Source organism: Bombyx mandarina, chromosome 19 (genome assembly GCF_030267445.1).
Source record: "Bombyx mandarina strain Sakado chromosome 19, ASM3026744v2".
Taxonomy (NCBI): Eukaryota; Metazoa; Arthropoda; class Insecta; order Lepidoptera; family Bombycidae; genus Bombyx; species Bombyx mandarina.
In genome coordinates, this window is record NC_143225.1 from 3,227,947 (window position 1) to 3,250,209 (window position 22,263).

Below are 22,263 nucleotides of genomic sequence, written 5' to 3' on the forward strand. Positions count from 1 at the left end.
ATATATTTATTGGAATAAAAACGTATTTAATATTAGTGGAATGATTATTTATATAATAGTTACAAAATGCGAATAGCTAATAGTATTGATAATATGTATATATGTTTATGTATGTGTATGTTCATTTTCTTTTGAAAACAGTATTATATTATAAGATATTGATAACTATAGTAGAATTATTTTGTCCGTGCAGTTTGGGTAATAATGGTTTGGGGCAAACATAGCCCGGCTAGGGCGGTGAGCATGTTGCGCGCGCGCAACGACATTATCCATGAAAGTAAATGAGTCGTCGAAGGCAGGTACACGGCGGCGGGGTGGTATACGAAGGGTGGTGAGACATTGCTATGTTAAGAGTCATTTGTAGTTACCTGCAAATTATGGTGCATTATGTCGAAGAGAAATGTGTTTTTATGCATTCGTTCTCTGAATTTCTTTAGTGACACAATGGCTACTCCTTTGTTTTGTATCAAAACGATAGAATTTATTCATAATAATATTTGCACGTGTTGTTCTCAACAATGTGTTAAAATTTTTCACTGAATTAAGAATAGATCCCGAAAAGTTACAAAATGTTAATTTCTGCCGTTCTCGTCAACTTGCTGGGGCGATATGTGGTGTAAGTGTTCGATTAGTGATTTTTTCTTTCATTTTTATCACTAATCCACAAAATGACAAAACTAAATACACTATCGATAACGCTTATCGACAACAATAATACGCATCACTATGCCCGTCCATAAGGCTCGTGAGTGGAAGAGAGAGCGAAATACTCGCTTCACCGCTCCGATTCTATGACCCAAACTGCACGGACAAAATAATTCTACTATAGTAGACATTAATGAAAAATCTAGAAAGTACTCCTAAGCGATTTTAATTTGAATTCAAACGAACATAGAGCAAAATTTTTGTGAAATATTAATGATATACATTTTAAAATGTCACATGAAGCTAATAGTTGTATGTTATAATTATGGAGGGTAGAAGTAAGCACAATCTTGTATAGGGGACAAGTTGTAAAAGTTGTAAACATCAAGTTATTGTTGGAAGACTTACCGAAATAGCGCTAGTTTAGTAAATGGAAATTATATGAATAAACCAGCTTTAAACAGTGTGAAGTCTGCTGGATTTAAAAATATAATATTTTTACTCAACTGTTCATTTTTATTACCATTTACGTAGGAAGTATTTCTTTCCTTCTTAATTTAATATCCTACTTTTTTTTTTAATGCTTAGATGGGTGAACGAGCTCACAGCCCGCCTGGTGTTAAGTGGTTACTGGAGCCCATAGACATCCACAACGTAAATGCGCCACCCACCTTGAGATATAAGTTCTAAGATTTCAAGTATAGTTACAACGGCTGCCCCACCCTTCAAACCGAAACGCATTACTGCTTCACGGCAGAAATAGGCAGAGTGGTGGTACCCACCCGCGCGGACTCACAAGAGGTCCTACCACCAGTAAAATAGTATATGATGCTGTTTTTAAAATCCTTCCTCTTGCTACAGTGGCGCCATCTTAATTAGCTCCCTTCCAGCGAACACTTTTCACAACACCGAGATGGTCCTCCTTATTTCCACCCTCCATAATTAGTGTAGCATTTGTGGATCGCTTATCGTTCATTTTGGCCCACAAATGACGTCACGCCCAATGGATTCACTCCCGGCCGTCGTATCGTGAGGTTCGCGCGAGAGCTACCAGATGACAGACCAGTACGTCTGTCATCTGTATTAACAGATGTTGATAGAATAATGCAGTTAGTTTTGTGCGCAATAAATTCATTATTGCATTTTATTATAGTGGAAAAATTCCGTGACATTGTGTAGTCTGTACGTTTTTTTTATTTTTGTTGCTTAGATGGGTGGATGAGCTCACAGCCCAACTGGTGTTAAGTGGTTACTAGAGCCCATGGACATCTACAACGTAAATGCGCCACCCACCTTGACATATAAGTTCCAAGGACTCAAGTTACAACGGCTGCCCTACCCTTCAAATCGAAACACATTACTGCTTCACGGCAGATGATAGTCAGGGTGGTGGTACCTACCCGCGCGGACTCACAAGAGGCCCTACCACCAGTAATAAACGTGGAACTGCATGTCGAAAAAGTGCAATTATAATAAGACATGACTTAAAGGTCTTAGTTACCAGGTCATAAAATCCCTTTAAAAAAAATCGAAAAAGTACTGTGATTTCTTCGCTACGAACACGTTTATATGAATCTTTCTATAATCTTCAATTCATTACACAAAATCAAATTAAGCTGAGAACAAAGCGAGAGATGACTCGTTCCCAGATAGGGTAGGGATCGCGACCGCAGTCGTTTCTGAGGGTACATCATAAAACTCTTAAATGTTTTTGACCATGATGGGAAGTGAAACTTCTAATCCGATTTCCAAAAAGGTTGCGTTAAACGGTTAACGCTACCATGGAATAGAAAGAGACAGAGCGAGAGTGAATGCGTGGCACTCGCACGCATGCGCGTAGTATACCTGCTACAGGGCAGCGCGAGCGTTAGCAACGAGTAGCGTCCAATACTTTAATGAAGTATTTAAAAATATATATTTATTTATTTTTCTATATATAAATTAAAATATATATGATATAAATGTTGAAGAGGTCGCATCTCTTACACACATCATTCCCTATTACAAGAGCAATCTGATTTAAGAATGAAAAATGAAGAAAACCACAATACTGCGCATCGAAAAAGAAGTTTCACTTCATTCACGTGCACCAATTTGCACGCGCACCGTTTTTGAAGCAAAAAAAAACTTGTGAGCATTTTTATTTAATTTATGTGGTAACGTGGACATCAGTTGTATAGTATATAGTAATAGTTGTATAGTATATGATCTGCCCCACCCTTCGAAGCCGAGATATAATATTACTTCGCGGCAGATATAGGTAGGGCGGTGGTAACTACCCGCGCTGGCTTAAAATAGATCCTGCCATCAGTAAATAAAATTAATAAAACGCTTTACATTGCGTAGTGCCAAACTGCCTTGTGCATGCAGGGTATAGAGAACCGGTCTATCTAAAGACAATTTATAATCAAGCAGTGTGTCACGAAATGTGTTTTTTTCTTCTTCTAATTTCTATAGGTGATACAACCGGCCTGGTAGTAAATGATTTCTTATGGACATGAACAATGTCTATCGCCGAGGACTCGACCCAAAGTTCGAGCTTCGATAGTGGTTGAATTTTTCTGTGTAAGATGAAAGTATGAGATCGATTTTCTTACACCTTGTTTTATGAGGCTGGCAACTAGAGATGAAACGGATAGTGGTTTGACCGGATACCGGATACCTGCCCTTTCGGACATAATCGTGCGCGTTCGGGTGTTGTCGCACGTTTATATATGTATATGTATCAATTAATAAAAAAAACACTTTTGACGTGCGATTATAAAAATGAAAGTTCTCCATAACCTATTGTGGTATTATTTGTCTTTTGTAATAAACATGATATTTTTTTAAATTTTACTATCCGAAATCCGGCCGGATACTGGGTTACTATTCGGTATCCGGCCGAATAGCGAAAACGTGGCCGGATACCGGATGTCCGTTTCATCTCTACTGGCACCATTAGATTTACTGGACCACGATTGTGACGATAAAGGAGCTTCTCTTGGAGTACGTGTGTTGCCGGAACAGCTGGGCGTGTTGCCAGCGCACGGGGCCGTCGCCGCCAGACAGCTCGGCTTTGATGATGACCTTCCGAAACTTTCGTGCGAACTTCGTTGGTTTATCTGTAATTGATTTTATCTATACTTTAATACGTGAAGCAAAAACTTGGTACCCCCCTTTTTACGAAAATTGTGCTGACAGAGTAGTATGTTTTTTTTATTGCTTAGACGGATGGACGAGCTCACAGCCTACCTGGTGTTAATTGGTTACCGGAGTCCATAGACATCTACAACCTAAATGCCGCCACCCACCTTGAGATATAAGTTCTACAGTCTCAAGTATAGTTACAACGGCTGCCCCACCCTTCAAACCGAAACGCTTTACTGCTTCACGGCTAAAATAGGCAGGGGGGGTACCTACCCGCGTGGACTCACAAGAGGTCCTACCACTGAGGGATCGCGTACTAACCGCTCAACGTGACCGTGGTAGGGGTTTCATCGTCGAACTTCACCGTCCAGTCGATGCGGCCGCTCTCGTACAGCGCCGTGCGGACCTTTATCGATAAACTGGCGCACGTCAGCTCCTCACTAGCCGCGAACGCCCACGAGATCGAACCGAAGTCCTCGCCCTCTGCAATCACAACATTCCTATAACTAGTGGTCAACCGGTATTCCAAATTCGACTATAATTAATTGAAATTATAAGTTTGTACACTACATATTATGATTGTATTATCGAAGATGTTTCTACAATCACAAATTTTGCTAAGACTACACTTTAGGTAAATATTAATAAAGACAAATAATATTTAATCTATTCTCAATTTGACCACAGACTTTAAGCAATAACAAAAGTTTGACAATAAAAAAAAGAGTATATAATATGTATATTTTTTATTTATTTATTGATGAGATGGTTGGACGAACTCATAGCCCACCTGGTGTTAAGTGGTTACTCGAGCCCATAGACATCTACAACCTAAATGCGCCACCCACCTTGAGATATAAGTTCTAAGATCTCAGTATAGTTACAACGGCTGCCCTACCCTTCAGACCGAAACGCATTACTACTTCACGGCAGAAATAGGCAGGGTAGTAGTACCTACCCGCGCGGACTCACAAGAAGTCTTACCACTAGTTCATTAAGATATATTTTTTATTGCCTTTGTAGGTCGACGAGCATACGGCCCACCTGATGGTGAGTGGTTACCGTCGCCCATGGACTACAGCAATGCCAGGGGTAGAGCCAAGCCGCTGCCTACCGCATGTATTTGTAACTTCATATAAATTTAATTGAACCTACCACTATTCACTCTGCACTACCTTTGGTTAACTGGTAGAGAATGCCTTAGGCATTCCGTCCGCCAATGTAAATTTTACATGAAGTGTAATAAATAAATAAATACCCACCTTCTCTAGCTATGTAGGACTGCAGCCAGTCCGGCTCGACTTTCCTGAACACGTTGGCGGCGTGCAGCACGGCCGCGTGCCAGCCGGGCAGGGGGGCGGTCTCGGCGCCGTCACACGCCCGCCTCCACCGGTCAGCGCCGCAGTAGTAGCGCATCACGTGCGTGCCCGCGCGCCCCAGCACGAACGTGTGCCCCCCCACCGCCCCGCCCGCCGCGCCGCCCAGCTCCCCGCGCTGCATCCGCCACTTGCGCGACCCGGATATACGCCCGTGGGACTCGTAGTCGCTCGGTTTCCTTATTAAAAGCACGTCTAAATTAAAGCGCATAATACTAACAAATTATCTCTGAAAATTATTAATCACAGGTGTGGCGGGTATGTAGCTATCATACAATACAAGATATTTGACAGAGACTTTTTGGCGGGAACGCGAGGAGTGAAGTTATGTGATTTGTTTTATTTTGATTTGCTTAGTGTTTCTTCAGGTTTAAGTGTGTAATAACGGTGGTTTATTAACGTTTTAATATCTGTGAAAGTGCACAAAAGTGGGAAAATGAAACAAAACTGCAGGACGTAACTTCTCGAGTTCCTCCAAAAAGTCCACTGAAAAAATCTTAGTAAATGACTACCATTTTACTGAGATTATATTTGATCCCAGATCATCTCATTTCATTTAATTTCATCCCAGTTGATTATTGTCTCAAATTAATCATCTTAATTTCATTTCATTTCACTCTATATTATCATTTTTCATAAAATTAAAAACTATAATATTGGCAAAGGTTAATTTAATAACTTCTGTGAAACCGCAATCTACAGCGACATTCTCCCGCGTCGCGCGATGTCGCTGACCTCACGCTTCAACTGTTTTATTTGTGCGACATACATTGCGTGTACAAAAAAAAAAGTTATATTTTTTCTATCGTGTATATTATAATTCGATTCTCCCACAGCAATATAGGATTATTAAAACTATACCTTTCCACCATCATCTGCACTAGTTCCTCGAGAGTGCGCTTGGCTAGATAGCGTCGCCTGGCCTCCGTTACATCGCTCTGTTTGTGCTCCCGCAGCGTCATTATCGTGGAGATCAATTCTGTTTCCGTGCACAGGTAGCGGTATTTCAACACCTATAACATTTAGCAATACGTCTGTGTGCTTAACTTCACGATCGCGTAAAAGTTAACTCAATAGTTGTATAGAATTGGAACAGCTTCTCTTCGTTTGCCGCTAAGGGCACACACTCTTAAATGTTTTACTCAGCATTTTTAGCAATACATCAGTTGAATGTTTCATTCACAATGATTAGCAATACATCAGTTGAATGTTTCACTCAAATTTATTAGCAATATATCTGTTAAATGTTTAACTCAAAATTATTAGCAATACATCAGTTGAATGTTTCATTCACAATGATTAGCAATACATCAGTTGAATGTTTCACTCAAGTTTATTAGCAATATATCTGTTAAATGTTTAACTCAAAATTATTAGCAATACATCAGTTGAATGTTTCATTCACAATGATTAGCAATACATCAGTTGAATGTTTCACTCAAATTTATTAGCAATATATCTGTTAAATGTTTAACTCAAAATTATTAGCAATACATATGTTAAGGGTTTCACTCAAATTTTTTAGCAATACATCTGTTAAATATTTCACTAAAAATTGTTAGCAATACATCTGTAACATGTTTAACTCAAAGTTACTAGCAAAACATCTGTTAAAATTAAATGTTTTACTCAAACTTATTAGCAATACATCAGTTGAATGTTTCACTCAAATTTATTAGCAATACATGTGCTAAATATTTTACTCAAAGTTATTAACTATACATCTGTTGCATGTTTCACTCAAATTTATTAGCAATACATCTGTTAAATGTTTTACTCAAAGTTATTAGCAATACAGCTGTTAAATGTTTCACACAAAATTATTAGCAATACATCAGATAATTGTTTATATTTGCCATCCGTCAGTCAAAATTAGCGACTACAGATTCGCGCTAACGATAACAACTGCACAAAGGGTCTAATCGATCGGATGGACAAAGAGCAAAATCGAGGAAGACAAACAAACAAAACTCTTTTTCTATCGTTGTATGAAAAAGCTTATAAGAACTTATATGGAAGAGATGATTTTAAATTTTCAATTCGTTTACAACTATTTCAGTGCAGTAACATAAGTTTCAATTTGACGTGCAGGAGTCGTGTGTTCCAGTTCTAAAGGCGAGGGCGACTGTTACAAAATCCGAAGCGTAAGGCAGCGGCTTGGCTCTGCCCCTGGCACTGCTGAAGTCCATGGGCGACGATAACCACTCACCATCAGATGAACCGTATGATCGTAACGACCATATGCCCTATAAGGGCAATAAAAAAAAATTGGGCTTCGACCTCATGCCTCAAAATCGGCGGTGCAATTCACCTCATCCGTCCACTCGTCCGAGCACAAACCGATCTTCCGAAATTTGAAAAGAGAACATTTTTTTTTAAAACTACCCGCAATGATTCCCGAATTAAGGCCAAAGTTGAGGACGAACCTCTTTATGGTTGGTGGTGTACCGCCACGTCACGTCCTGCAGGTCGTCCCTCGAGAAGGCGATGACGTAAGAGAGGCGTTTGCCCCAGCCGTGCGAGTACATGAGGGGCGTGTTCAGCTTCGCCTCGCACGGGTCCACGTGCAGCCACTGGTTCGAGTCGTAGTCGAACACCTGAAGGCACACACGATACACGATCGCCTCCAAACGAAAATCTTCAGAGCAGCAATGTATCGCATTTGTTATACCCTAGGCTATATCAAACTCGCAAAATAATAATTTGCGTAAATACCGGTGGTAGGACGTCTTGTGAGTCCGCGCGGGTAGGTACCACCATCCTGCCTATTTCTGCCGTGAAGCAATAATGCGTTTCGGTTTGAAGGGTGGGGCAGCCGTTGTAACTATACTTGAGACCTTAGAACTTATTTCATTTACGTTGTAGATGTCTATGGGCTCCAGTAACCACTTAACACCAGGTGAGCTGTGAACTCGTCAACCCAACAAAGCAATAAAATAAAATAAATTATAATGATTTTTTATTAATTAGCTATTAAATAAATTATTATGCATATTACATAAATCAATCACTACATGTAGTTTTCGTAAATTCGTAAATTTTGTAATGTAACCAGAACGCAGCTGAAGGTATGTCGTGTTTCCAAGATCATTGTACGATGGTTTTTAAATGTGATACATTGCGCGTTATGTTAGAAGACGAATCTAAAATGTATATTTTTTTAATTCAAATATGTAAAAATGACTCAAGCTATTTATTTTCGAGTAATAGGATAAGTAATAGGATCCATTCGGAAAATCATTACGAATGGTAAAGCAATGAAGATAGGTACAGGGGGCGCGCGAGTTCATGTCCATCCTGAGGAATGCGGTATTGCTGTGACCTAGTTAATTATGGTAATGTCGATAATAACTACCGATTTAGTCAACAGCTGTCAATTTGGTTTAATGTAACTTAAGGTAACTTTGCAATTTATGAAATAAAATAAATGAGACAAGTAATTACTTGTTTATATCTAATAGAGAAAAATATTTTTTTAATTCCAATTCAATCACTATCAAATGAAAAGACAACCGACAGATCAGAGTCGGAATCAGTATGTATCTTTTTCCAGTAGGTTTTTTCTATCTGAACTTGTTGGAAGTGGAGTAGTCATGGTTAAATAACACAATAGCGTTAGCGTAAATTTTCGATATCGATAAGCGCGCGTCAGAATCGTCACGGACAACACTCGACATCAGACAAATGCGGGGAGGCGGGCGAAGGTGGGGCGAGATGTCCCCCGCGCGTCGCCTCTGGCCCCGATGGACATGAATTCGCGCACATACATGTAATAAAGCTAGTCTCAGAAACAACGTCAGCGACAATATTACACGGCTCACCTCGCACCACACGTGATCGGTGACGTCATAAACGTATCTGGTGTCGTAGCCCAAAGCACGGCACAGCAGCGTAAAGCAATTGGCCCATTCGCCGCACCGACCACTCCTCGTGCGCAGCAATGTACGCAGGTTATTGTAGCGCGGGAACATCGCGGTTCCTCCTTCACATACGGTGCACTGGTAGAGCTTAAACAACGGTTAGCTTCAATTCGTAAGAGCCGAATTGGTTCTCCAGGCATTATGCAATTTTTTTTTTTTTTTTTTTTTCATTTACTTCAGATTTTGCATCCATATTACACTTCATTACACTGCATTAACATTTCATTTATACTAGAAGTAAATAAAAATAATAACTACAATCTCGGACTAAAACAAAAGCAATAATAATAACAATAAAAACAAAAAAACAAATAATAATAATAATAATAAAACAAAAACTCAAAATTAACACTAAAACTACCTTAACCTAAAGGCTGGTTTGGATCCAGAGTGGTCAACATGCACACATGCAACATGCTGTGAGCTGAGACTGACGCACTTTCCAAAATCAAAAGAAGAGACTTAACGTTTCCCGTTACAAAATAAATGAGGTCGTCAGCGCAAAAGTGGCCTAAGCTAAGCCATAATTATTATGGAGCAATAAGGTTTAAGTCTTCATGAATTTGAATTTGAATAGACAAAAAAACAATACGCGCAAAAATAATGTTTACAAAGCCATCTGTTATCTATGGGTGAAACTATGGATAGGCCGGTTTCGTATCAAATTTTATTGTATTTTAAATAAGTTGCGATATACATATAAGCATGATTATGAAAAATTGTGGGTTAGGTCACTTTTGCGCTGACTGCCACAAATGTAGTCCTGAGACTTATAACTCATGTCTCAAGCTGGATGAGGGAATTTACATTGTTGATGTAGATGGGCCCCGATGTCTACTTGACACTAAGTAGTTGAGCTTGCTCACCCGTCTAAGTAATAAAAAAAAAGTAGACTTTTACAAACATTCCACGGAGATTTTGAAAGGGATTTTGATATTAGAAGAGTTATTTACGAGTTTTTACTGGTGGTAGGACCTCTTGTGAGTCCGCACGGGTAGGTACCACCGCCCCGCCTATTTCTGCCGTGAAGCAGTAATGCGTTTCGGTTTGAAGGGTGGGGCAGCCGTTGTGACTATACTGAGACCTCAGAACTATATCTCAAGGTGTGTGGCGCATTTACGTTGTAGATGTCTATGGGCTCCAGTAACCACTTAACACCAGGTGGGCTGTGAGCTCGTCCACACATCTAAGCAAAAAAAAAAAAACTTTATTGAGCATTTTTTTTACCTAATCATAGATGTCTGTTATCTCCATGGCAGGTTCAATAGTGATGGATTGGATCTAGCATGTAAAGCATCAAATAAACCAACCTCAACTCTACAAGTTTCACCTTCTATCGTCATGATAGCGTTTTCATGACTGACGGTTCGTTCTCCGCATAAATCACAGTCAGGCTTGTCGACCCATTTAAAGAAATCATGCTTGAACCAGTCCAGGAGCTCCATTAGCAAAGCTGTATCAAATGGTAGATCGCTTGCTTTTATTTCCCCTGAAAAAGTTAAGAATTTATATTTATATATTACTACATTTAGGTACTCACTATAGCTATAATAAAAACTATTTTTACGGTTTCTGTCATCATTAACATTTCAGCTTTAGGTTTGTTGTCACGGTTTGTAGCCCCTTCAAAATTTTAATGCTGTGCTAATTATTTTATTTTTTAATTTTTTATTGCTTAGATGGGTGGACGAGCTCACAGCCCACCTTGTGTTAAGTGGTTACTGGAGCCCATAGACATCTACAACGTAAATGCGTCACCCACCTTGAGATATCAGTTCTAAGGTCTCAGTATAGTTACAACGGCTGCCCCAGCCTTCAAACCGAAACGCATTACTGCTTCACGGCAGAAATAGGCGAGGTGGTGGTACCTACCCGCGCAGACTCACAAGAGGTCCTACCACCAGTAAGATAAGAATTAAAAAATTGTATTTTCAATAAAAACTTTTCAAATATACTTAATATTACACATAATAAACAAAATTAAACAATAAAAGTATTTTAAATTTTATTTTCGATTTGCAGACATCCAGAATTCTATTAGCTCTATTACTTTTTGTATTTTCCATAATCATGCAAGCGAAACCAGAGTATTAATGGTTTTCTTGTTCTAAAGCAGGCATGAACATTGGCACCCTATCTTAATATATATAAATCACGTGTCACGTTGTTTGTCCGTGATGGACTCCTAAATTACTTAACCAATTTTAAATTAAATTTCCACACCGTGTGCAGTTTGATCCAACTTGAAAGATAGGATGGTTTTTATTTCGATTAATGTATTTATTAATTAACAATAAAAATTCCTAGGTCAAAATTATGTTATAAATTTTCTGTTTTTTGAGAACAAAAGTCTTTACTGTATTGCTCCCAAATCCAATGGTACTTAAACTCACCCATCTTAATTTTCTTCTGTTGTTCCCTAACTCGGTCTAAAGCCATAAGCTGCAATGTCACTAAGGGTATTTGGTCTCGGGCATGTGCTAATAAATCTTCATCCTCATAAACTTGCATACCATTGAATAGATCTTGAATTTTGAGTAGGAATCTGTTTTTAGTTTGCTGTTAAACAAAAATACTAATGATTCAAATACTATACATGATATTTTATATTCATATACTAATGAATCAGAACAAATATTAGATGTTCATTATTCGATAACATAAGTTTGGATATGCTTTAAGTTTTCGGTCAACATTATTATCGAGGGGTGTTAGGGTATTTGGTGTAAGCGACATTTTGTTTAATACACAACATTAATCGTTGTAATTAAAAGTTCCTTTAATTTGGTATTAACATCAACAGTTCGATGTATTTAATTGAACTTCAATTGAATTGACTCCATTGAAATAGCTCAAGAATTTTTTTGTATTTTTTTTTTCAAATTCAACCTTTAAATGGCTCCACTGCAAAGTTGCAAAAATGTTGCTGCACGAGTTTCAGGCCTCAATATGATGAACAGGTTTATTTACTCTTTGTCTCAGTGTTTGATATCTATATCGACGCTTGAAAGGCAAACGTGACTAAACGACAATGCGTGAACTCTCCAGTAGACTAATTTAATGTTGAAATTAATTTAAAATATACCGGAGAAATACCTGACAAAATTCTATTCTAACGAATTTAGCCTTAGGATTGAAATGATTTTAATAGACCTAGAATTTTTTTTTTTCGCTTCGAATATGGTTATTGCCTATCATTTATGTAGAAAGCAGTTATTATCGCTTAGTCACGTTTGCCTTTCAAGTGTTGATATGTATTTACTTAAGCATAATAAATATCATCATAGTAAATATCAATCTCTTGTTCCTATAATACAGTTAAACTGTGTTTGGGGTCAGATGACAATCTGTAACTTGTCTGTGTTTATTATTATTAGTCATGTCTCAAGGATAATATAATACTATTAACCACTTCAAACTTTATCAATGACCCATATTAAGGCTAATGTTCAGTAAGGATCAGTTTAAGAGGCATTTTATTATAATTCATATTGATGTTTTGAGGGTAGTATAAAATTGCTAAAACTAGTAAACGATAGCAGATTTGTAGAGTATCAATCAATAATTGATGGAAATAGAAAAGTAGCTGAATAGAATGTTGATAAAGTGCTAACACATGTGGATGAGCTTGTTAAATAATGAAAATGAAGTTAATGAAAAAAACTAGGTAGTCCTAAGTTTTTTTAATTCAATTTAAGGGTGTCTGAACTTACAGCCCACTTGGTGTTAAGTGGTTATTAGAGCCTTTACGAAACGCAATGTAATTGTTACTCTTAGACAATAGGTCAATGTCGAATTGTATTGTATAACAACAGCCCTATGCCTTTAATATATAACCTTTCTGACTGGATCATTTGATTGCAAATAAGACACTCTAGAAACCTTCTGGTTCAAAATTATGAGTCTCATTAATCTATAGTACTATCAATATTTACCCACCAATGAATGAACTGGGGATGCTTTAGGTTGTTCTCTAACGTCTGTAGAATTTACTGGGATCGGCCTAATAGGCACGGATCCACAGCAAAAATGTAGTTTCCTTTCGATGGCCACTTGAGCCATCCTTAATTTGCTAAAACTTAACTCCTTTGGATATGTAAATTCGTTGTTTACCTAAAATTATCGTTAGTGTTACTTTATTCTCATGAAGATGAAGGATTTTGGTAATTTTACTGAACTACTCAAAATGTAGTAGCAATTTGCGAAATAGCAGCGCGTTTATTAAATATAAATTGAAAATTGCAGGAATTGGATATTATGAACCGAAGTCAGCGATAACTTATAAGGAAACTAAATCCGAACTGAGCACATAACAACAGCGGCTAAAATCGTTAACATTGTTACACGAGTCATACCGATTTGAATCCGATATACTTCATGTATTCATTAAAAGAGTCCAGTTTGGATAAATCTTTAAAAACATTTTTTTTAATACTCCTCAATTCGTAATCATGCGGATTCTCCAGAATACGAGTGATGCGTTCCAAGAGTTCGTAGAGAGCTATAATGAATTTATCTGTGTTCCGAATACTCTGCTCGACTAAAGCTAAATGCACTGTGTCCTCCATTATTTAACAGTATTTCTATAGATTTGATTATTGCTTAAAATATGTTTAAATGGTTATTTCTATTTCTTTAATTTTGAATTTTGCGATTTCATCGCTGTCACTTGTCAGATTTATGTGCTGTCAGGAATTTTAATTTTACGTTTTGAAATCAATCTTGAATTTCGTGAATTCGAAAAACATGAATTGAAATTTCAGTTAAAAAATTCGAAATAAAAATCGATGACATCAACATTTTTTTACGATCTGTCTGCCTTTTCAACTTTTGTTACAGTATACACAAGAATAAATAATTTAAAGTCAACCTAAAAATATTGAGCAAATCATTGAAATTGATTTCCTTGTTACCATAGCATTGGCGGCTCTAAACAAATACACATTCAGTCGAGTTTCAGAATGAAAAAAATGTCTTTAACTGAGGCATTAACTGATAATGGTACAAAAACAATAAACCTTTTTATTTTTATTTTGACAAAATATTTTTCTGTTTCTTATAGTAGCTAAACTTGTAGTGCATGAAAGCGGTTCTCAAGATTGGCTCCTACATGCTCGATATGTGAGAGGGGAGCACGCTCAATGCCTTGACCTGGCTGATGATTTGCTGAAAAAAAACGACAATAAACACATATATGCGTTCTACATAAAGGTATTTATTTCTATAATCTGAAGATTTGAATCTGAAGGCTACTTGTGAAATTTTCTTAAAGAAATATTTACAGACACACTTTTACAAGGACATCATTAATATTTGCATTTTTTTATAGTGATATATAAGTACTGATGTTATACCTGATGTACCTGATAATATAAGTACCTACTAAAAATTGTGAAGGATTTTAGAGGTCAACCATGTTTTTTCCCCTGTTTATTCGCTGATCGCCTACAAGGCTATTCCAGCTTAAACATCGTTTAATATGCAAAAAAAAAAACATAACCTCTATTTGCATAACCGATCATAAATATTATTGGAATTCCTTTTTGTGAAATTTCATCAACCCGCAATGTAAAGCGTACAAAGCTGAAGAGTAAAAACGCGTTACCCACATCTAATAATATTGTTATTTGTTTATATTATTTATCTTCTATCTTCTTCTTCTATATATATAAAAATGAATTGCTGTTCGTTAGTCTCGCTAAAACTCGAGATAGGCTAGACCGATTTGGCTAATTTTGGTCTTGAATTATTCGTGGAAGTCCAGAGAAGGTTTAAAAGGTACAAAAATATGAAAATGTTCAGAATTAAATAAAAATAACAATGTTGTTTTCCCTTTGATGCGACCCCCGTCGGACGGATTCCTTTTGGTTGTATTAAGTTTATTTTATACGAAAGTTTAAGTCTTTTATTTATCGATTCTGTCTGACTACGAAGTCTGCCGGGTCAGCTAGTTTTTAACATCTTCTTACAATGCTTCAATTGAGCAGAAGAGCTCATGAGAAATCTGAGTCGTGACCTTTTCAGAAATTACTGGAGCAGTTACCGGATTATGGAAAACACAACGTGAACAACAATCTTTAAAACATGAGGTCAAAGTCACAAATTGTAGTCTATTATTATTAAATGGCAAACTTTAACACTAACAATTAATTTCATCCTTTTTTATCCCGTTGATACTGATCAGGATATTAGAGCGAATTTATAAAATTACTAGCGACTCGCCCTCGCTTCGGTTCGGAAACTGTAATTTATTATTGATTTCTCCACTATTTAATGGATGTTATTATGCATATAAACCTTCCTCTTTAATCACTCTATCTATAAAAAAAACCGCATCAAAATCCGTTGCGTAGTTTTAAAGATTTAAGCATACATAGCGACAGACAGATATAGGGACAGAGAAAGCGACTTTGTTTTATACTATGTATGTCCTATTGTCCTGTCAACGGGCCTTGGAGTGTGTGAAAATTTTTAAGTCACTCGCACTTGTTGAACCTAATGAAAATGACATCCAATGATTCAGTGACATGCAAAAACATACGTAATGATGTCCAGTAATTCAGTGATAAAGATACGTAAATGTTTTGTTAATAAAGGCGTTTTTGAAATGTACCGATCAGGGTTCAGTGCTAGCAGACGCAGGTCGGATACAAGAAGCGTTAGAAAAGTTTCACAGCTGTCTACGACTGCAGCCCAGAGATCCAGAGCCCTTGAAACAAGTCGCTAAATGCCTGTAAGCCAATCTTCATATCGACGCTTGAAAGGCAAACGTGACTAAGCGACAATAACTGCTTTATAATATGATACAATGATAGGCAATAACCATATTCGATGCGCAAAAAAATAATATTTCTAGGTCTATTAAAATCATTTCAATCCTACAGCTAGATTCGTTAAAATAGAATTTTTTTCAGGTATTTCAACTTTAAATTAGTCTATTGTAAAGTTCACGCATTGTCACTTAGTCACGTTTGCCTTTCAAGCGTCGATATATACATTTAAAGCTTCCTAGTCAGTAAACAAATACTTACTATGAATAATCCGAACAAGATTTTTCGAGAAAACAATAAATGTATTTATTGCTAGTCCTCAAAAAAAACATATTTTTTTCATGATTTGTCGTTTGAACTATGATTAAGAATTTGTAAATTTAACAGACTTCAATAGAAGGTATTTAATTTCGGAGTTTGTAAATCGTTTGCTTCTGCTAAATAAGTATGGTTTAGGGTATCCAGTCCAACCACACCTGACACAAAAAGCGACGGAAACAAAAACGGTTTTATTTTTATTGCCTGTGTAGGCAGACGAGCGTACGGCCCACCTGATGGTAAGTGGTTACCGTCGCCCATGGACTTCAGCAATGCCAGGAGTAGAGCCAAACCGCTGCCTACTGCTCAATACTCTCCACAAGCCTCGTTTGAAGAAGGACATGTCATAGCGCTCGGGAAACATCGTGAAGGGGAGCTCATTCCATAGCCGGATGGTACGTGGCGAAAAAGACCTCTGGAAACGCACTGTGCATGACCGCAGTGGCTCCAGGTAGTATGGATAATAACCATATAACCTCTTATACAGGTACCGAGCAAACTTACGCTGAACTCTCTCTATGAGCATATTGTATTTTGATTCCCGAGGATCCCAAACAATGCAATTATATTCCAGCTTGCTACGTACAAAGGCATAATACAGGACAATAGAGACAGTGACACTCTGAAACTGTGAACCTGCGCACGTTACAAGTCCTAAGGCTTTATTGGCGCTCTTACATGTACGAATGATGTGCTGATGATAGTCCAATTTATCATCTACGATCAAGCCTAACTCCCGAGTAGTGTGAACCCTGTCCAATATGCTACCTTTCAAGTTATAGGAATACTCAACAGCTGCTTTCTTCTTAGATTCTCTCTTTTCTCTTCTCTCTTTCTATCTTCCCTCTCTTCTCTTTCTCTATTCCGGGCAGCGAGAATAAAACACACACTATATCTACTTACTTGCTCAAGTACCTCATACTACCTCAAAATTTTAACACGCATCCCGAATACAAGTAGTTTTAATGCCAATTTCTTTGTAAGACACTACTGTATCCAACGTTTTTCATCTAAACCGGGTCCCATAGACACAGCCCACTGAGTTTCTCGCCGGATCTTCTCAGTGGGTCGCGATTCCGATTCGCTGGTAGTTTCTGCGAAGCACTGCTATTGCTAGGGCTAGTGTTAGCAAATTCTTTCAGGTTGAGCCCGTGAACTCACCTAGCTGACAGAGCGTAGCGCTGGAATAGTCTTCACAGACTACCAGCGAATAGGTAGAAAAAATAAATAAACAGGATTGCAATTAAGATTAATTTAACTATTGCTGCGTTTCAGTTACAAACAAGGCCGTTACCAGCTTTCATACGAGGCTTATTTGGAAGCTGATAAACTCAGCCAACATCCCGACGCCGATATCTATTGTGCTTTAGGTGATCACTCCTTATACTTTTATTACGAAACTAGCGACCCGCCCTCGCTTCGCTTCGGAAACATTAAAACACACATGAAACAAACAAAAAAAATATAAAAAAAATATTAAAAAAGTAGCCTATGTTCATCAGGGACAATGTCGGCTTCTAATGGAAAAAGAATTTTTCAAATCGGTCCAGTAGTTTCGGAGCCTATTCGAAACAAACAAACAAACAAATCTTTCCTCTTTATAATATTAGTATAGATCAATTTTAAATTTGTAAATTTAATAGTACTTATTAGAAAGATACGTCGAACATTACATTATTACTGGTGGTAGGACCTCTTGTGAGTCTGCACGGGTGGGTACCACCACCCTGCCTATATCTGCCGTGAAGCAGTAATGCGTTTCGGTTTGAAGAGTGGGGTAGCCATTGTAACTATACTGAGACCTTAGAACTATACTTATATCTCAAGGTGGGTGGCGCATTTACGTTGTAGATGTCTATGGGCTCCAGTAACCACTTAACACCAGGTGGGCTATGAGCTCGTCCACCTACCTAAGCAAAAAAAAGTTCAATAACTTTCAGCTGAATGTCTCTGGAATTTGGGTGATGTGGACCACGGCGTGGAGTGGGCTCGATCCGCGGTGCAAGCTGGAGGCGGCGAGCGGGCAAGCTCTTTGCTAGCGAAAATGTTACTCGCCACTAACAACGTGAACGGAGCTTTAGCAGCTTATGACGAAGCGCTTTCGTAAGTTACTACGGTCGTTCGGTTTAATTATGACATTCTTTAATTATAATACTTAATAATATAAACCATAAAATAAATTTACAGTTAACCCGCAACATTATCAATAGAAAGTTTTTGTAGCAATTGTTTCATAGTTTTTTTTTATTGCCCTTGTAGGCAGACGAGCACACGGCTCACCTGACGGTGAGTGGTTACCGTCGCCTATGGACTTCAGCAATGCCAGGGGCAGAGCCAAGCTGCTGCCTACCGCTTAATACTCTCCACAAGCCTCGTTTGAAGAAGGTCATGTCATAGCGCTCGGGTAACATCGTGGAGGGGAGCTCATTCCATAGCCGGATGGTACGTGGCAAAAAAGACCTCTGGAAACGCACTGTGGATGACCGCAGTGGCTCCAGGTAGTATGGATAAACTCTACTCCGGTGGCGGGCGGTGTGATGGTAAAAACGAGATAATGGTATCATCTCGAACAATTCCTCAGAGCACTCCCCACTCCCTAGATCAGTATTTTGTCTGTTATGAGACTTATATTTTGCTTACGAGATAGCTACCCCTCTTTCAGCGCACACGCATGCGGTGCGGACACTATGGCCGCAGCAGGGGCTCTGAGACTTCGAGCAGGTGATCCCCGTCGTGCGTTCCAACTACTAGGGGCAGCTCTAGCTCAACAACCGTCTCACCACGCCGCGGCACTGGCCCTCGCCGCCATGATGCTGCAGCACAAAGACGTTGATGCGTCTTTAGCAAGGTTAAAGACTGCATTGACAGCACACCCGGAATGCGTGGCGGCACATACTAACTTGGGACTCGCTTTGATTGCGAAGAAGAAATTTGTTGCCGTGAGTTTTATTAAAATTCGTTTATATCTAACTCAACATCGTTCGTATCTAACTCAGTATCGTATCAACATCGTTCATATCTATCTAAAGAAAACTATCTAAACTATTTTTCTTTATTTTCCCAGGCGTTGACATGTCTTCAGCGGGCGGTTTGGGCCGCGCCATTAAACGGTCGCGCGGCTCATGACTTGGGCCTAGCTTTGTTGGTTTGTAAGAGACCCACCTCAGCATTTTGCAGATTGGCTGCGGCAGCTGCCCTACAACCCTCTCAACCTTACACCGTATGTTATTGATAAAATATGCATAATAACATACAACACACTAAGTTTCTAAATGACCTAACAAGATCCTTACAGATGTACCTTCTGAAAGAATGAAAGCAAATATGTCAAAATGTGTGAATGTCGATTAGATACATTCTGAATATTATCATACGTTCCACAAGAAGTTTATTTATAAAATATTTACATTTAAATTCCACAATAAATGATTTTAGTTATTTATGCATTGTGTTGATGATATTAATTAATATTGTTACCTTGTTATAACCTGTAAGGCTTTAGAATATATTAGAATATATTACGCCTCTCTGTATTTTTATATAGATTCTGCTAATAGCTATTGCTCTCGAGCGACTGGATGACAGCAGATCGGATGCTGCTTACGCCCGGGCGGTAAGGTTGTCACCTCAAGATCCTCTCATTCGGATGAACATGGCCGGCAGACATGCGAGAACAGGACGCCTGTCTCAAGCTCTGGAAGAGGCAGAGATTGTTGCTGAACTCCTGCGGGGAGATGAAACGCCTGACCCTCATGTATGAATCCGTTTTATGTAACGTGGTTTTGATGACTCATTTTTTATTGCACTATATGCGTGAACGAGCTCAAACTGCATCTGGAACAGTTAGAGGTTAATTTGGATATACCAGTGTGCTTAGTGCGAGTTTTTTAACGTTTTCGATAGCGTAAAAGTTAACTCAAATTTATATGGAGTTAGAACGTTTGCCTACGTTTGACACTGTTCCAATTACACAGATGTCGCTACTTACCTTGAGATATTTGGTCGAAGTCTCACTTGTAATGTACATAATGTAATATGGTAGAAATAGGCAAAGCGATGGTACCTACCCTCACAAGACGGTCTAACTGAAGCAATTACGCAAATTAATGTTTTTTGCGGGTTTGATTTTTGATTATACGATGTTATTACTTCATCGTGGAAGTTATTCGTGAGCATGTCTTAAATATTATGTCTCGTTAAAAAATTTGCAACACTCTAAATGTTCTTCTTAATCTAAGAGGTTTCAAAGGATCTGGCGGCTGTTATTTTTTGTGTTTATAAGTCTACCGTTCATTCAATGCCGATAACGGCAACCCAGGATCACAAGGAAACCATTGACGGCCATAAGGCCTTATTTAAACATATTTTAGAGCAATCTGTACAAATAATACTTAAATACAAGATAAAAGAAATTTTAAAAATACGACACATAATGGGAAAATCACAATTTCAGTTGTCAAGTTCTCTGGCGTCACTCCTGGCAGCATTGCACTATGCAGGGGCGCAGCTGTCAGAGTCAACATCAAGCTTGCCTGATGCAGATTCAGCCCTGTCTGCAAACTCTCCCGTATCAGATAATGTCAATATGGGCCCTGATGAGGTTTAGAAAAACTCGTTATGTTTCGTCTCGACTCTAGTTAATTTTTGGAAAGTCTACAATTTCTATGCTTAACGATTTCATATTGTGTACTTGGAATAATGTAAAATAATGTAATTGACGTCGTTATCAGTAACAGTATCGGAAAACATAAAATATTTTGTTATTTCTGTGAAATGTTTTATTTAGGTTTTTTCGTTTTAACATTCTGTGTTTATGGTGTAAGTTTTGTTTGTTTTATTAAAGGAAAATCAAGGAAAGGAAAATAAAGGAAAATCTCCTCTCTCGTAATTTATTTTCGGTCTTATTTCAATACTCACTCAAATTGTTGTTATTGTACATTACGAGTATACTGTTTAATAGACCCTTTGCTTTGTTTTGTATTCCGTCGTGAACGTTTGCTGTTGCCAAGCAGTTTCAATAATGCCAGATAGTTGCCCAACTATCATATTTCATTGATACATCGAGCTCATGTTATCAAGGTGTGTGGTGGCATTCAGTTAGTGTTGACTACGGCCTTTACTAATCACTTCATTTCGGATCCTCTCAATCCACTATCGATGATTTTAGGTACCTCAAGTCACCGTTCTCGTCGAACCCGTCGCTTGCGACTACTCGAAGGGTTCGGCGAGTAAATTAACCCATAGACACAGCCCACGGAGTATCTCGCTGGATCTTCTCAGTGGGTCGCCTTTCCGATCCGGCGGTAGATTCTGCGAAGCACTGCTCTTGCTAGAGCTAGTGTTAGCATCGTCCTCAGGTTAGAGCCCCGTGAGCTCACCTACTAGCTCGGTTACGCTGACATAGCCTCTGAAGCCTACCAGCTTAGGTAGGAAGAAAAGAAAACTAATCACTTGACACTAGGTGGGCCGTCGATCACCGATTTACGCAATAAATCAAATAATTTATTGTTGTGCTTGATCTCTGGTACTGCTATTGCTGACAGTGGTCTTTAAAAACATGTTTGTTTGCAAATCCTGAGTTTTCTTTTAAGATAGAGACAAGGACGTCTGGCAACTGTACTGATGTCTAGAGGCGAAAAATTTACGGTGATTCATAAGATTAATTCCGGAATGCATTCATTTGGCAGAAATAAACAGAACTCTGGTGAATATATGAAAAATCCTGAAAATGAAGGCAAACGATAATGCTTTTATCCGACCCAAGAAATTAAGTTTATTAGTTTTGGGAAAATAATCCATTAGTTTTTTTTGTAGATTAACAGCAAAAACAGGACAGCTAGTCTTGTCGTTCTGCCACCCCTCGTTTTAGGATACGATGAGTTATACGACGAAAACACGGAAGATGCTAAAGACGAAGGGAATAAAAACATTGAGGCAAATGATAAAATTGACATTCCTGTGATGAACAATAACGAAGAAGATAAACCTGTGGCAGGCGAATAATAAAATATTTAAAAACGTCGATACACTTTATTTTTTATTTCAAGTTTTTCTTTACACAACCAGTCCAAATGAATGAATATGTTAGAGGAAATCTGAAGGTGG

General features: G+C 38.2%; 2 protein-coding genes across 3 annotated transcripts; one reads left to right on the forward strand and one right to left on the reverse strand.

The window, feature by feature from the left end:
• On the reverse strand, positions 1 to 13,756 carry Pngl (N-glycanase Pngl). Of its 2 annotated transcripts, XM_089735258.1 has the most exons (10): positions 13,426 to 13,756; positions 13,010 to 13,183; positions 11,464 to 11,629; positions 10,381 to 10,559; positions 8,972 to 9,157; positions 7,577 to 7,747; positions 6,012 to 6,163; positions 5,037 to 5,329; positions 4,096 to 4,257; positions 1 to 3,749 (listed from the first exon to the last, which is right to left on the reverse strand). In XM_089735258.1, the coding sequence occupies exons 1-10, from the start codon at positions 13,636 to 13,638 to the stop codon at positions 3,592 to 3,594; spliced, it is 1,854 nt and encodes a 617-aa protein (XP_089591384.1). In that variant the 5' UTR covers positions 13,639 to 13,756; the 3' UTR covers positions 1 to 3,591. The 2 variants fall into 2 exon arrangements, with proteins under 2 accessions (XP_089591384.1, XP_089591385.1); XM_089735259.1 differs by lacking the exon at positions 13,010 to 13,183.
• A 198-nt stretch (positions 13,757 to 13,954) lies between these two features.
• LOC114239347 (BBSome complex member BBS4) lies at positions 13,955 to 21,043 on the forward strand. Its single transcript, XM_089735261.1, has 9 exons — positions 13,955 to 14,071; positions 14,148 to 14,281; positions 15,691 to 15,803; positions 17,434 to 17,528; positions 18,099 to 18,261; positions 18,821 to 19,097; positions 19,223 to 19,378; positions 19,703 to 19,912; positions 20,612 to 21,043. The coding sequence occupies exons 1-9, from the start codon at positions 14,032 to 14,034 to the stop codon at positions 20,762 to 20,764; spliced, it is 1,341 nt and encodes a 446-aa protein (XP_089591387.1). The 5' UTR covers positions 13,955 to 14,031; the 3' UTR covers positions 20,765 to 21,043.
• The last annotated feature ends 1,220 nt before the right edge of the window (positions 21,044 to 22,263 follow it).

Bases quoted from the DNA above. Each gene is read 5' to 3' on its own strand.
- LOC114239347 (XM_089735261.1), top strand. From the start codon at position 14,032: ATGAAAAAAATGTCTTTAACTGAGGCATTAACTGATAATG. The intron at 17,529-18,098 runs GTGATCACTCCT...AATAACTTTCAG, and splicing joins CGATATCTATTGTGCTTTAG to CTGAATGTCTCTGGAATTTG. The intron at 19,913-20,611 runs GTATGAATCCGT...TCACAATTTCAG, and splicing joins ATGAAACGCCTGACCCTCAT to TTGTCAAGTTCTCTGGCGTC.
- Pngl (XM_089735258.1), bottom strand. From the start codon at position 13,638: ATGGAGGACACAGTGCATTTAGCTTTAGTCGAGCAGAGTATTCGGAAC. The intron at 9,158-10,380 runs GTTGGTTTATTT...CCGTTGTTTAAG, and splicing joins GTGAAACTTGTAGAGTTGAG to CTCTACCAGTGCACCGTATG. The intron at 7,748-8,971 runs GTGAGCCGTGTA...GTGTGCCTTCAG, and splicing joins CCGATCACGTGTGGTGCGAG to GTGTTCGACTACGACTCGAA.